Source organism: Polypterus senegalus, chromosome 3, assembly GCF_016835505.1.
Source record: "Polypterus senegalus isolate Bchr_013 chromosome 3, ASM1683550v1, whole genome shotgun sequence".
Lineage (NCBI taxonomy): Eukaryota > Metazoa > Chordata > Cladistia > Polypteriformes > Polypteridae > Polypterus > Polypterus senegalus.
Genome location: NC_053156.1, coordinates 285,528,002 through 285,545,221, shown reverse-complemented (window position 1 = coordinate 285,545,221; position 17,220 = coordinate 285,528,002). Strand labels below are relative to the sequence as shown.

The 17,220-nt window shown below is 40.8% G+C and overlaps 1 protein-coding gene across 1 annotated transcript in view; it reads right to left on the bottom strand.

Moving 5' to 3' along the window:
- Positions 1-16,286: 16,286 nt before the first annotated feature.
- The window catches only part of slc5a8l (solute carrier family 5 member 8, like), a 95,705-nt gene continuing 94,771 nt past the window's right edge, over positions 16,287-17,220 (bottom strand). Inside the window, exon 15 of the mRNA XM_039749347.1 lies at positions 16,287-16,571. Within this exon, the coding sequence (XP_039605281.1) occupies positions 16,449-16,571 (123 nt within the window). The 3' untranslated portion in view covers positions 16,287-16,448. The remainder of the gene's footprint in view (positions 16,572-17,220) is intronic.

Here is a 17,220-nt window from a genome sequence, read left to right as displayed (position 1 = left end):
GCTCATCTGTTTTAACAGCTGATGTCCTGCTGCTCTTTATTACTGGAGCTCTTGGGTGAATAGACAAGAACTCTAAAACCAAATAACTCTTAATAAGGGTGTCACAAGTGGCAGTGTCATTAGCACCAGTTTCTTTTGGAAACTGATAGTTCAATCTTCTATTCTTCTTAAAGGCAGCTTTTCAAATAACAGTATAGTTCCTTTTACATTTACATTAATTTGCTTAGCAGACGCTTGGCGGACATTTTATTAGTACAAAAGTAACATTAGTCTAGGGCCTGTTGGTTCAGCAAGTGTAATGGGACGGGCAGCAAAGGTTGATTGCCACAAGTGAAAAGATATAACAACTCATACAGTTACAGTCATAGATTACAATAACTATCCATCCATTATCCAACCCGCTATATCCTAACTACAGGGTTGTGGGGTCTGCTGGAGCCAATCCCAGCCAACACAGGGCGCAAGGCAGGAAACAAACCCTGGGCAGGGCGCCCGCCCACCACAGGGTGCACACACACACCAAGAACACACTAGGGACAATTTAGGATTGCCAGTGCACCTAACCTGCATGTCTTATAGACTGTGGGAGGAAACTAAAATAACTAATTAAACCTAAATTAACCAACGGTATATGAAGTTTTTTTTTTCTCATCAGTTCAACAGATATTCACAGAACAGATGGGTGAAACGTTCCTGGTGCTTTAATTGTGACACCCATGTCTGAATTTGCCACGATGAGATGTGAAGCACCTTTATGTACACATCAGTGCTTAGTCGCAGTTTATAGTTAAACATCAACCTAACATGAACACCTCTCTGATGGGCGAGGTGAACCCATGGAGATGTGGGCTTCAGTCTACTGGATCTGGAGGGGCCGCAGTGCTAACCCAAGTGCATTCATGTCAGCCTGAATTTATGAAGTGACCTCCATTGTGTTTGGGAACAAAGACACGTTGATTTTCCTTGATTTACGCCTCTCTGCTCCACAGTTTTAACATTACAAATCAGACAATTCAGTGGTGATTAAAAGAGCACATTGCAGACCATCATTTAAGGGGATTTTTTATACATTTTGGTCACACCATGTGGAAATGACCACACTTTTTTGACACGGTCCCCCCATTTCAGGGTACTGTGACATTTGGGACAATTGGCGTCGCAGGGATTTGTGATTCCTCAGGTGGGTTTCATGACTTCATAAATACCTAAGCCTGCTACAACCCTGTGGAGTCTGTAGTTGCCATTGTTCAACACAAAGACAAGAGATGTGCCAATGGAAGTAAAAGAAGCCATCATGAGGCTGAAAAACAAGAGTTTTGTTTGATTTGTAATTTTACCATAGAGGTAAATCAAAGCAAAATGTGTCTTTGTTCCAAACATTACGGAGGGCCCAGTGAAGACAACTGACCCCACCCCTATAAAGTCTGTGGAAGGAGATGTTTCATTTTGGATCTGAGATGACTTCAAGTTGGAGCTCCACCAAGCCAGACCTGCTCAACCGAGTTATTTTCACAGAGTCTGGATGGCTGCAGTTGCAATTTGTTTTGTTACTATTCACCATTATGTTCCTGTTTTGTTTCTTAGTTATGATAGTATTAAACAGATCGGACTTGGTTCTTATTCCTACTGTATATCTTGTGACCACACAACCTCACAGACATGAGTCCTGTTTTACAGCTACTTTCCACAAAAGAATCCAGTAGTGCAATAAACACAATTTTGTGCACATTCTCTTCTCATTTCTCCTCCACTTCCAACTGACTCTGACTCGCCTTTGATTATCCCATACCCAGGTGTACTTCCGGTGCTAGGGCAAAGCCTGATGGTAGTAGGAGGTCCTATAAAACAGAGCTAAGGAATCCCTGTAGCACCCCCTGGTGGCCCCCACTGAACCTGACAAGGCTGTTCTTGAGAACTACATCATCCAGTGTGCCTTGTAGGTACTTGTGCAGGTTCAACCACCCAGTGAGGCAGCCTCCTATTGTGTTCGGGGAGCCCATGGTTCTCTCCCCCTGTTCTTCCAATATACTGTCCTCTTAACCGGTTATTGTCCTGGGTCCAGCAGGACCAAGATGCTAGTGTACTCAGTGTCACATTGACATTTTCTGCCCGTCTTCTGGGTGAAACAGGACAATCTTTGTCCAGATTCTTGTGGCATCATTGGTCTGGCTTCCCATTCAATTAAGGAACCATTCCCCATTCCAGCTGGGATGCCTGACCATGTGTGCCATCCATCACTGTATAAATATACACTATCTGGGCTATCTCTCTAAAATTGGTTGAAATCTAAACAATCAACACAGACCTCGGTGTTAATAGCTGCAGTGCACCATCTCTTTGAGTGTATTTTGCAATGCATGTAGTAATAAATTGCATTGCATTTATTTGTCTTTCCAACAATTGTCACATCACAAACATTTGTGATAGTAAAATGCATCACAACAGATTTTGGTTATACACCATCTGTTGGAATGACGGATGCAATGCATATGTCTGTGTTATATACCATTTGGTAAAAGACATGTAAAAGCAGTGCTAATGCTTGCGATGTGCTATCTGTAGGAATGACAAACACAATGCAATTTATTACTTCACTTGTTTGTGATGTGCCATAAGTTGTAACCAAACTGACACACTGACCACTGACACGAGATATATTAGGGGGCTTTACCCCTTGCTTGCTTGGCTCACCAACCCCCCATCCTGCACTACGCGCCAGCCACTTCTCGTCTCAGCCACTTGCGTATGTGGATTTCACTTTCACGAAACAATAAATCTTTTAATTCTCGAGGATACCCCTCTTCATTGGGAAGAAACACTACTTTTCCCTGATGGCAACACGAATTAGACAATCTACAAGTCTCTGACTTAAAGTTTAGATCCGAACAATATATTCGATCTCTTTTCGCTGTTCTGTTATTTCACCGAGTAATAATTTCCATTTGTTTGTGGTAATGTGATCTTCACTATCATTTTTTTGAGACTTTTCATACAATGGAATCTCGGTTCATGAACGTCTCTGAACACGTACAAATCGGGTTACGAGCAAAAAGTTCGCCAAACTTTTGCATCTGTTCACAACCACACACTCGGTTGACGAACAAGCCAGTTTCCCTTCCAGTTCGTACGCGCTATGATTTCTGCATGTATTGCATTGTTCTCGGTCAGACGTGTGTGCTTTCACTTTGAACTCTTTGTATGCTATTTCCTTTCCCTTCCAGTTCATACGCGCCGATGATTTCCACATGTGTTCAGTCTCTCCCTGTAGAGTACATTGTTCTCGGTCAGACGTGCTTAGCGCGGAGGGAGTTTACCTCAAAACTGTAACCTCCTCTCCACCCAGCTTCCTGCTCACTTCCTTCATGCCAGAACTCGACTCATGCAAGGTTAGTTTTCTTGGTTGTTTATTAAAAAAAGTGTTTACATCGAGAGAACGTAAGGGTATAGCGTGAACTCCTGCAATGTTACTTTTCTCTGTTGTTCAAGGTTTTCTTAGTGTTATTCAATGATTTTACATTTAATTTACTATTACACTGTGCATTCTATAATTAACTATTTTTGTGCATAAAAATCTTTAAAAAAAATATCTACATACAATTTGTATGTCCGGAACGGACAGTCCTATGTGGGAAATTATTTCGGGTCACGACCAAATCGGGTTGCGACCAGAGTTTTGGGACGAATTACACTCCTGACCCGAGGTTCCACTTACTTTCATTATCACTAACCTGCACTGCATGTGTATCGTGTATTCAGGTTTTTGAATTCTTTACAACTTTATACTTTTCCAGCCCCGGGCATGGTTAAATCTCTTGGCACAAAGTCTCGTCTCGCGGGTCATGAAAGTATCTTTCTGAAAAAGTCACGTCTCGTCCCAGGATTTTTTTTTATTATAATATAGAGATAGAGATTTATTTGTAAAGGTGATTGGGGTCAGGACCTGTATCAACATATACTGGAACATATCCCAGACCGGAGGCCCACTTAACCTGCTCCAGCAGTGATACCAGTTGGAGATGCAGGACAAAGGTGTCCCTTGAATTACTCAGGGGATGTTTTAATAAGGAGTGCACAGTGGGAGTGGACATTGAAAGGGCAGTGTGGTATACTGGTTAAGGTTTAGGACCCCAAACCCTTAGGTTGTGGGTTTAAATCCCACTGCTGACACTATGTGACCCTGAGCAAATCTCTTCACCTGCCTGTGCTCCACTTAGAAAACCAAAAGAAATGTAACCAATTGTATTTTAAATGTGCAGCAGGGTGGTGCAGTGTTATTGCTTCTGCCTAAGAGTAAGGAGACCAGCGTTCATGTCCTGGGTTTTCCCAGCATGAAGTTTGAATGTTCTCCCTGTGTTTGTGTGGGATTCTTCCCACTGTCCAAAGACATGCTGGTTATGTGAAATAAAAATTCACCCTAGTGTGTTGCCTTGTGATAGACTGGTGCCCTTATGCTGGCTGGGATAGGCTTCAGCCCCCAAGCTACGACCTTGGCTGAGATTAAGCAGGTAAGAAAACTACACGACATGTATATCAAAAGTTGTAAGTCACTTTGTATAAGTAAATGTTAATCTGCTGCCAGAAGGAGGCTGCTGCTGAGGGCCCTGCATGCTTGTGTGTCTGTTTGGTTAAAATGAGCCAGCAGTGTGGCAGTTATACCTTGGACCACCAGAGGGAGCTCTAGGCAGACCACCTGAGAGAGACTTTGTAGAGCTATGCTTAATCTAGGAAGTACAGTACTTCCAAAGAAACCAGAAGTAACCTTGGAAGTAGTCTGAGGATCTGGTATTAAAGAGGCAAACTTGGAATCAGATGAACGAGAGTTCACTTGACTGGAGAAAGGAGAAGAAAGTAGCAAGGAGGGAGAAACATAGAAAGTGTAGACGGGGAGGTGTGAAGGGTCTTTTTCGTTTTTGCTTTACTGCCTCATTTGTTGTGTTTTTGCCTCCAAAGTTCTGTAACTTTATTACCTTTAGACGTAATAAATTAACTCTCTCACATGTTTTTACTTTCTTTGACATTTCTTGGGTTTGAGGACCAATATATATATATAAATATATATATATATATATATATATATATATATATATATATATATATATATATATCCTGAGATGAGACTTTTTAGCCTGGGACGAGACAAGACATTATAGAGGGCACTCTATAGAGCACACTAATGAAGACTCATCTAGAGTACTGTGTGCAGTTTTGTTCTCTGTATTACAAAAATACACTATACTTTTCGTTTTTAATAAACAGAGATTAGGAGATGACATGGCATCCGAACTGGTACTGTGGATCTGAGCTGTTACTTTCAAATAAGATCTTCAACAAGATCAAAGAGACACTGATGTCAGTCAGTCAGTCATTATCCAACCCGCTATATCCTAACAGAGGGTCACGGGGGTCTGCTGGAGCCAATCCCAGCCAGCACAGGGTGCAAGGGATGGAATAAATCCTGGAAAGGGCACCAGTCCACCGCAAGAGACACTGATGGAAACTTCTCAAAGGTGGATTTTACACAAATCTCTTTATTATAATAAAATAATCTTGGGATGAGACAAGACTTTTTTAGAGAGACACTTTCAAGAGGTTCAAAAACGTTGGTGTGATACACGTGCAGAGCAGGTTAGAGATAATGAATGCACTAAAATTCAAAAGTCACAAAAAAATGATAGTAAAGATCGCATTACCACAAACAAATGGAAAGTATTACACAGTGAAATAACGGAACAGCAAAAAGAGATCGAAGATATTGTTCAAATTTAAACTTTAAGTCGGAGACTTATAAATTGTTTTAATTCTTTTTCAGAGAAAAGTAGTATTTCTTCACAATGAAGAGGCGTACCTGCGAGAATTAAAAGATTTCTTGTTTGGTGATAGTGAAATCCACATACGTGAGTGGCAGAGATGCAAAGTGGCTGGTGTGTAGCACAGGTCAGGGGGGTTGGCAAATGAAGCCCCTAGTGTTACTTAAAAAAGGACATGTGTCTGTGTTTCTATATATATACACTGTCACGTGCACATATTTGTACATAGGTGACAGCTTAGAGGCAGTAGAGATGGGAATTCCCTACCGCTCTAGGGGTTGGCACTCTGTCCAAATGGTTTTTCTCATTCTCCTTCTGAAACCCAGAAGATTAATGGCTATGCCACCACTGACATCACTTCTGGTGTCCATCCAACTAGACCCACCTCTTCCTGCCAGAAGGACTTAAAACAGGAGTCAGTTCATACTTGGACTTGTGTCTGAGAAGATGCTCTAATAGTTACTTTGAATTTGTGTGTGTTGTTCTTTCAACAATAGTACAGGTTTTATCTTTATGATCTCTCTTGTCTTTTGTTACTATATATACTGTATATATATTATGACAGGGGCTTGGCGTCTTTACCCAGCCGGGACGCCCCTGCACACTATATTAAGGGGGAGCAGCCATGAACATTGCAATACCTCCCCCTAAACAGTAGTTGGCCACCTCCCTGGGGTGGAACAGTGCTTAGGGTTCCTGCATAGCATCCTGGGAATTGGAGTTGGGTGCAGCCCTGTTGGGTCCCGCAGGTACTGCCAGGGGGCACTGTATTTGGGACTCCTGAGCCCATGTGGGCAACCAATTTGTCACACCTGGAAGTGCATCTGGAAATCAGGGATCAAGCATCTGGAGCACTTCTGGGTGAACTATAAAGGGAGCCAGCAACCACCACTTAGGGGCCAGAGTTGGGTGGGAGGAGGACGACGAACCTTGGTGAGGAGTGGTGGAGAAGGAAGACGAGATTTGTGTTTATTGTGTGCTTGGGACTGTGTTGTGTCTGTGGGTACGGGGAAGGTGTAGCCCACAGACGAAGAAAATAAAATTTATTTTATTTTACACGTGCCTCCCGTGTCTAATCTGTGTCAGGTCAGGCGCTATATAGCGTCATTCTTACTATATATATATATATATATATATGTGCGTGTGTGTGTTTGAGTGTGTTATACAATATCTGCCAAATAATACAAAGAGTACATAACACGTGTTTCGCCCTTACTTGGGCTCATCAGGTGTATGCACTTTTGCATTCCCTTACGGGGATTGAACCTCAACCCAATAAGCGTAAAACGTGTTGTATACTTTTTGTACTTGGCAGATGCTGTATAACATATCTGATCTGTTTCTTGCAACTGAGAGGATGTGGCAGATGTTTGCTAACTGGCCGACCAACCACAACCATTACTCGGTAGGTAACCACCCAAGTAATCAGATTGCGACTCAGACCTCTGCGCATATATATCTATACTAATAAAAGGCAACGCCCTCACTGACTCACTCACTCACTCACTCACTCACTGACTCATCACTAATTCTCCAACTTCCCGTGTGGGTGGAAGGCTGACATTTGGCAGGCTCATTCCTTACAGCTTACTTACAAAAGTTGGGCAGGTTTAATTTCGAAATTCTATGCATAATGGTCATAACTGGAACCTATTTTTCTCCATATAATGTAATGGAGTTGAGCTCGATGGGGGCGGAGTTTCGTGTGACATCATCACGCCTCCCACGTAATCACGTGAACTGACTGTCAACGCATTACGTAGAAAACAAAGAAGAGCTCCAAAAAGCGCTGAAGAAAACATGCATTAAACAATTGAGAAGGCAGCGAAACAATAAGAAGCGAGCGAGTGACATATACTGTACAAGCATATTCATGACTGTAGCGACTTCGGAAACAAAGCACGGTGTAAACCTAAAGTTTAAATTAAGTTCATAGACAGGCTGCTGCTGTCGTTTGTCATGCCCACGGCTAATGTGGGATACAAGTTTAATGAGAGGATGCAGGGTATAAACGACAGTTTTGATCACTTTGTAACTAAGTTCAAATTGCTGGTGAAGGGCTGTGCTTATGCAAATTCCGAGAGACTGTGTTTGTGGGGGGATTGACAGTTAAGGCGGGTGGGGAGTCACGTCATCATCTCCCCACCCATTCCCCTCATTTCGATCTGAGCTGAGCTCCGCGACTAACGCCATCTTCCGAAGCAACTTCGTCAGACTGCCACCAAATACTCACAGAAAAATCCACAAGTTAATACACACGCTGTCTCTATAGAGTTTCTCTACACTCAATGTATTCCTCATGTCACAGTTATACCCTCTGATCTCCCATTTCAATTGAAATGCCTCAAATTTCCAGTAAGGCTCTGCTTCGCGATGACAATTAATAAGTCTCAGGGACAGACCCTACAAAACGATGCCATTGATTTCAGGCAAGATTGCTTTTCTCCTTGACAACTATACGTTGCATTCTCAAAAGTGAGCTCGCGCAGCTTCGTCATATTACAACCGGAGTGCAGCCAGAAACTTTTAAGTGCCGGGTCTTAGCTAACATTAAATTAAGCCGTGGACATCGCAACATCACACAAGAGAGCAGCTCTTCATGACTGTAGCTATTTCGGAAACAAAGCACTGTGTATACCTAAAGTTTAAATTAAGTTCATAGACAGGCTGCTGCTGGCGTTTGTCATGCCCATGGCTAATGTGGGATACAAGTTTAATGAGAGGACGCAGGGTATAAACGACAGTTTTGATCACTTTGTAACTAAGTTCAAATTGCTGTGAACGGCTGTGCTTATGCAAATTCGGAGAGACTATGTTTGTGGGGGATTGACAGTTAAGACGGGTGGGGGTGTGACGTCATCATCTCCCCTCCCATTCACCTCATTTCGCTCTGAGCTGAGCTCCACGGCTAACGCCGTCTTCCGAAGCAACTTCATCACACTGCCACCAAATACTCACAGAAAAATCCACAAGTTAATACACACGCTGTCTCTAGAGTTTCTCCACACTCAATGTATTCCTCGCGTCACCGTTATACCCTCTGATCTGCCATTTCAATTGAAATGAAATTTCCAGTAAGGCTCTGCTTCGCGATGACAATTAATAAGTCTCAGGGACACACCCTACAAAAGGTTTCCTTTCATTTCAGGCAAGATTGCTTTCCTCCTGGACAAAACTATACGTTGCATTCTAAATATATACACACCCCGATCTACATACTGTCAAATAAATGAACCACACACCCTGGCGCAACATGAGAGGCTTCGCCTCTAGCGCTGATGTCCGAGGTTCGATTCCCGAAAGGGGGTGCAGTGAATGTGTACTGCCTGATGAGCCCAGAATTAGGGCGAAGCACGTGCCGCATATTGTTTGCATTATTTGACAGTAAAAATATTTCAATATATTCAATATTTATATATCAGCGCTTCCCGATTCATTTTACCCTCGAACCCCCTTGGTTTGAGAAGAAGTATGAAAAAATATGAGGTTAACGCAGAAAAACAGATCACCAGTTGAAGCTTTATGAATAATGGATACTTTATTCGCCATCAATAATTGATTTGGTAAAGCATACTCAGTGTAATCCTCCTTCCATTTTATAATTTTTCCGTGACTAGCCATGATTAAATGAACGGTAAAAAAGTAAGAGCGAAGTGAGGGTGACTTATTCAGGAAGGCAGGCGACAGCTCAATAGCTCGATTTTGGATATAAGTAGATTCTATTTAGTCATCAGAAATATCTGGTAGGAATGGAAGTTGGATTTAGTCTTAAATTTCTATGGTGAAGAAAAATTTATGTGATGATGATTAAATTTAACTTTCATTCCTACTAAACATATTTCTGTTGACCAAATAAAAATTACTTATATTTAAAATTTAAATAGAACTTGAACAGATACGATAGTTCATAATACCCACTCAGCACTAAGTGCATGTAAGATTAGGAGTCATCCATTTTAACAAGCAGCGTATTATACGAAATAGCCTGTCCATTTAATTATTTAGGAATGGATAGATAAATTAAGATTTTGTACAAATAATGTTTTTAATTTTTCTTATTCAATGGATTCTGGCACCCCCCAGCAACAGCTGCTCGCACCCCAAAGGATATATATATATAGATATAGATATAGATAGAAAAATATATTGATAGATATAAAGATAGATAGATATATAGATTATATAGATAGATATATACATATAGATAGATATATAGATATAGGTGTATGTATATGTGTGTGTTTATATGTAGATATGTATGTATATATACAGTAACCCCTCGATATATCGCGCTTCGACTTTCGCGGCTTCACTCTATCGCGGATTTTAAATGTAAGCATATCTAAATATATATCACAGACTTTTCGCTGGTTCGCGGATTTCTGCGGACAATGTGTCTTTTAATTCTCAGTTTGTTTGCCCAGTTGATTTCATACAAGGGACGCTATTGGCGGATGGCTTAGAAGCTACCCAATCAGAGCATATATTACGTATTAAATAAAACTCCTTAATGATATACGATGTGCTTCCCGCGCAGTGCTTCATTGTTTGCTTTTCTCGGTCTGTCAACCTCTCTGACATTCTCTGCGCCTGACGGAGGGGGTGTGAGCAGAGGGGCTGTTTGCACAGACGATACGGACGCTCCTCTACAAAATGCCGCTTTATCGCGGTGCTTCGGCATACTTAAAAGCATGTATTGATTTTTTGATTGCTTGCTTTTATCTTGCTCTCTCTCTCTCTGACATTCTCTGCTCCTGACGGCACTCCTTTGAAGAGAAGATATGTTTGCATTCTTTTAATTGTGAGAAAGAACTGTCATCTCTGTCTTGTCATGGAGCACAGTTTAAACTTTTGACTAAAGGGTGTTATTTCATGTCTAGAGGGCTCTAATAATGTTAAAAAACGTATTTAGAAGGTCGTAAACAGGTTTTCAATGCTCTAACTGCGAAAATATTAGATTTATAAATAAAGAATCCTACTTCTTGGAAATTCATTTATCTGTCTGGAGCGGATCAACCGCTATAAACGAGGGTTTACTGTATAACTGTGTGGAGAATATTTATAAACAGTGTGGGAGAGTTTCTAAGAGCTTAAAATATATAAAAATAACCATACAAACATATGGTTTCTACTTCGCGGATTTTCACCTATCGCAGGGTGTTCTGGAACGCAACCCCCACGATCGAGGAGGGATTACTGTATATATGTATATGTATGTATATGTATATATATATATATGTATATGTATATATATATATGTGTGTGTATGTGTGTGTGTCTGTGTCTATATATATGACAGCAACACTCATATCAGAGACAAAACAATTACATTAACAATCATCTTACGTTATTTTTAAAATGTTTCCTTTTCTTTTTCATAACTTCTTTAACACACTACTTCTGCACTGCGAAGCGCAGGTATTCTGCTAGTATATATATATATATATATATATATATATATATATATATATATATATATATATATATATATATATATATATAGATATGTATATATCGCTAAACATATGCATCCAGTAATCTCATGTCAGGACAGGGGGGAGTGCTGTCGCTAACATGTTATTTCCTTCCCTTTCCACTGCACCGAGAAACTGACCAGTGAGGACATTTAGCCCCTCCCCTTCTGGATCATGTGACATAAGAAGCCCAGCCACTAGTGGAAGGAGGCGTCTTTTTGTACAGAGCAGACTTTTAGACAGAGCTCCCAGAAGAGGCCTGGAATGCGATGACTGAAGAGCCTACTGTTTTCCTTTTGTGAACCCATACAGACACTTATTTTACTTTGAAATGTAGAATTAAAAGGGACAACCTGGTTGGTGTCCAAAGCCGCCCCCCCCCCTTTCTTTTGTCTTTATCCTTTTATTCCTCAATCGACCAAAATATATATGGTGTATATAAAATATCAACCGCACATAGAAGTGGGAAAAGATGAAGAGGAAAAAGATTGTATATAAAACATTATGAGTGCTTCCATTTGACGTGAATGAAGAAAACTGTCTTGTAACAACAGCACACGTTAAGGTCAGAGGAACATTAGGTACTCATAGTCATTGTGGCAAATGCAGAAGATACAGGCAGATTTAATTAAACACCAGAGTGACTTTCATGAGGGCCAACTTGTTACGGCAAATCGACTGAATCAGAGCATTTCCAGAACAGAAAGGCATGTGGGGTACTCCTGGTCAGCTGTGGTGACCTACTAACAGTGGTCCGATGAGGGAAAAACTCTAACCACCCAGATGTCTGGAAGCTGTTAGAGCTACAAAAGGGGACATCTCCATATTAACAGCCATTGCTTTGGAATGGGGTGTCCATCACCTTTATACGGGTGAGATGGTCTGAAGTTGAAGTCCACAAACTTTTGGCCATGTAGCATATTATTATTTTTACTTTTTAAAAAACTGGTATTCTATTTGTAAAATGAAACTGCAATCATGCAATTAACCAATTTATCATGTCATATTATTAAATGTATTATTATGTTTGTGTCTACATCTTTTGTAAATAAAATATATGCTTAATCCTAAAATGCTAAATTAAAACTACATTTGTTTTCCTTCCTATTATTTGTAAAAAAAAAACTGCTAGTTTCCTTTGAAATCATTCACCAAGAATTGTAAAATTCATTAAAACAAATACATACCTATAGTCCACATGAGGCTGTAAATGGCGCCTTACCAGTGCTATGTACTACTATTATTATTATTAATAATTATTATTTTTATTGATATGAATGGGAATATATAAATCAGCTCATAACCTATTTAAACTACCAAATTACAAACACATTATTATATAGTTAATACTATATCAAATCCTTGAACATGTCTAAGAACACAAACCCATCATCACTGAGCACAAAAGTACAAATGTACCAAGCCAAAGTGGCACAAAGTCTAATAAAGGTGCTTGCCAAAAAAGTGTGGGTAGAGTATTATAACAACAGGGAACAGAAGACAGAATCCCTCCTGCCAAGATCTTACCGAAGCACAAGCAGCACTCCACTCCACTCCACAAAACACAAGCAGACATTCTCAGTGGTCAGCTAGAACCATAAATGTGCAGGATGGGCAGGTGCTTTGGTTAAAAAGCCCCTACTGAGGAGTTAGACTCAACCTCTACACCCCCTTTCTTTTGAAGTGGTTCACCCCACAGACAACAGTAAGTGAGCTGTGATGTGGGGGTTTGACCAGAATGCACCATTCAAAGATTTCCAGAGAGATGCATACAAGAGGTCACCAGAGAGGCCTGTAGGATTTCTAGGAGTGCAAAATTAGTGTTTGTTTAATTTATAGACGTAAAATGTGCATAAATGTGGACAGAGGGACAGAACTTACAACAAAAATAAAATACAGTGTATCCTTAGATTTGGAGTAACTTGGTCTGTGAGTGTTTTGCTCTTGCTCTTGCGACCGGGCACATGACCAGGCAGTGTGTATGCTTCGAGTGCGAGGGTGGACGCGACAGGACCATCTAAGGAAAATCATGTTGCGGCTGTGAATCGCTGTATGCAGTGTGTAAAACAGTTTGTCGCAGATGTAAATCGCTGTATGCGGCATGTAGAGCAGTTTGCGAGGGGTATCCCATGGTCTTACAGTTGGTGGGCGAGTCTCTGTTGGTTGCTCTTGCAAGCGGGCACATGACCAGGCAGTGTGTGTGCTTCGAGAGCGTGGGTCGACGCGACAGCACCATCTAAGAAGATTCATATTAAATCACTGTATGCAGCGTGTAAAACAATTTGTCGTGAATGTGAATCACTGTATGCAGCGTGTAAAATACTGTATTGTATGTTGCCCTCTCCAGAGTTACATCTTTTTATTCACCTACAGTCACAATGAAGTAACCAGTCTTTAAAAACCGAGTTTTCGGTTACGATGCACGACCGCGTGCACCATTGCAAACTGTTTTACACGCTACATACAGCAATTCGCATCAGCGACAAACATGCATCTTCTTAGATGCTCCTGCACTTTGTACACACTGCCCTCCCACCTCGCTACTACCGTGGTCGGGTGTCTTGGTTGATTATATATAGAAAGGCAGCCAAAACCACACAGAGCAATGAAAAGTCTACGTGAGTCACAGCTGTATCTGGACTGTGCACAGACGACAATGACTCGAGTGACGAGTTGGAGGTGGGCACATGAGCAGGCAGTGCATACTGGACGAGACATCAGCAGACTAGCATGACGGAGGGAGCGGAGTGGACATCCTTCTCCTCTCCTCCCGTTCTACCCTCCGCGCCTGAGCGCCGCACAAACGATTGTGTGTTGGTTTGTTCCGTGCATTGTTACAATGTTGCTTTTCTTGCTGATTTATTACATTTCCGATTTTTCAAATGTTAATTTTCTCCCTGTGCTTAAAAATCATTAAAAAAACTGGCCTGATTATGCGCCGTATGGTACACCGCGGATTGGCTAGTATAAAATATAACCAAATACACAGATAGAAGAACAGATGATAAGGTATCTCTCTATTATAAAAAAAAAAATCTGGCAGCGATTCGAGACTTTTGTCCTGCAACGAGACATGATCTTTTGAAGAGAGACATTTTCACATCCTGTGAGACGGTAAAGTCACGTCATACTTACAGCCTGTGGAAGCAAGTCCCGTGATCAACATGCAGAGCAGGTTAGAGATAATAGAAGTAGGAAAATTCAAAAGTCAGAAAAAAAATGGGAGTGAAGATCATATTAGTGCAAACAAACTGAAAATGTTACTTGGTGAGATAATGGAACAGCGAAAAGAAATTAAATAGTGTTTGAGGATGTCTTGGGAAGAAGAGAGACAAGGCAGTGAGACAAAAGAACAGCTGCTGTACGGGCTTTTAAACGTTCAAATCACCGTATGAGATGCAGATCACGAGGCACAGGAGCAGCAGCAAGCCAGCAGCTGATTGAGCAAAGAGGTAAAAAAACTTATTTGTTTCCCATTCCATCACCATTTAAGAGGGGGTTTCAGAGGAGCAGCCGCATCTTTTTGGAGTGCATTCAGCCCCCCAGTTCACAACGCACGTAGCGCTGGTGGGGGAGGGGGGAGGTTTGGTGAGCGTAGTGAGCAGGGGGCGAAGCCCTCTAGTTATATAAATGATAGACAATACAGGAAAAAACAGATATGAAAGCACTATATTAAAGATAACCACTGCATAGATAGATAGATAGATGGTGGGTATGACATTAATCTGCATCCAACCCTGCAAGCAGGTCCTTCAACTTGCAAGGAAAACTTGGTTGTTGGTGGCAGGATTGGCACTCCAGCCACTGTAAAACACCTCACACTGTTCAGTGCGGTGCGGAGGTGTCACTCGTTGCACAACTGCATTCGGGTCCCAAATTGGGTGGTTTGTATGCTCCCAATCTCTCTCTGTCTCTCTCTCTCTCCCTTGCTGTTAATTGACTTATTTTCCTTTTATTTTAATTGACTTGTTTTTGATATTCAGTCCTCTGAATTTCCTCGTTTTTTTCTTAAGTGACACCCAAACAGAAATGAGCTGTGAGATGAGCCAACAGATGACCAGCTAAGTCAGGGGGCCTCAAACTCCAAGCAGTTTCTTAATTAGAAGCCAATTGTTGCTGTTAATTAAACCCGTCATTTCATTCCATGACTTGTTGCTGCTCTCGTTCTGCCATGGCAGACATTTCCAACACTGTTGATTTTGTTTTTTAAGAACTCCATCAAAATGTTTTGTGGACCCAAGCAGATCAACATTACTGAGACCTCCACCTTTCTTTATTTTCAGATATTGTATGATGGACACAGGGCTAGCTGGTCATGCCATGGCTCACTTTATATCTCATTATTTTTTGGCTGATGATTATGGAGAAAGAAAATAATTAAGGGGCTGAGTCTTAAAAAGCAAGTCAATTAAAATTAAGGAAAAAGAGTTAATTAGGTGCAAAAACTGGTAACTAATTATGAAAACTGTTAGAATGAAAACCTGTAGCCACTTGGCCCTCCAGGACCAGAGTTGGAGACCCCGACAGACAAAAAAATCAAAAATGAACAAAACAAACCAAGAAATTTACACACCAGTCAGGATACAAACCATGGCTAAAATATAACAGCTACGTCACTAGCAACTAACATAGCAACCATAAACAATATGGCTGTGGCTATGAAGAGCTACACAAGATGGCCATGTACACTCTGTATATCATGACAGAAAGTGGTGCCACAGAAAGATCACAAATATGATGACATAAATTAACATTTTTGAACCAAAATAAAAAATACAAGTCATGCAAAAATGAATCATGACCTTCCCAAAAACATGTATTTATGACAGGCTTCAAACTTAGCCGTGAGCTGAGAGCCAACAGCACTAACTGCAGCCCCAGCAGTTTGTGAGCAATCGTGTGGCAGGCGGACAGACCTTAGCAGACCTTAGCTTGATATTTGGAGGCGCCATTCAGTCAACAAACTAAAACACTGCAAGGAATCATAAAACAAATGGAGAGAATTTTGTGTTTTATTTACAGCACTGATCAGACAAATCAATGGCAATGAAGTCAACCTTTGAGCAGCTCCTCTTCAGGACTGAAGACGCTGCAGGATTCCAGGTGCGGGCCACTGTAGGAGACCGATGAAGGAAAACTGGTGTCCCTGCCTTCCTCCTCTGTTGTACTAAAGAGTGGTTTTATTTTCCATTTTTTCTTGGGGGTTTTCTTCTTTAACATCAAAGGATGGATTGTCAGTTCCTTTCTTTAACTCCATATCTGGAGTGCTGTTTGTTATTTCCTTGTTAATCTATACCAATGAGAAAATAAATAAATAAATAACATATAATGAGAAGTCATGGAAATTACTGAGAAGATAAAATAAGCAGGACAATGTGTAGGATTAGTTGTTTAAAAGATACCCGATTGTATCCTGCTGCAAGGGTGATGGGGCCATTCTGATCTAAATCACAACATAATGTACTTGTTATAGCTGATATTCATTATGCTGTGTATGCTCTGAGGTACCTTATATGGAAATGTAGGGTTTTAGGTAGAATGTCAGGGGCGTGGCCAGCCTCCTGGGGGGGTGGGTCCTTAATAAAAAAAATGAATGTTATTTAAATTGGCTCGTCATTTTTGATATATTAGATGTGTGTCTCTGGCCTAAGGGTTGAAATAAACAGAAATACAAGGCCTGCTGAATAGAGACGTTCATTATTCACGGCAGAGCTTTGTCGCTCATTTGAATTCATAAATATGTGTCATATCAGTATTGATTTCAAAGCAAAATGCAGCCAATGTTTCTGTTTATAACTGAACTGCATAAATCAACATCTTGTAAAATAATTGCAAAATATAACAATATTAGATAACACTAGGCATTAATTCTACTAGTTATCATGAAATGCTACATCAGAGTTTTATTCAGTTTCAAATATCTAGATGACTTTTATTTT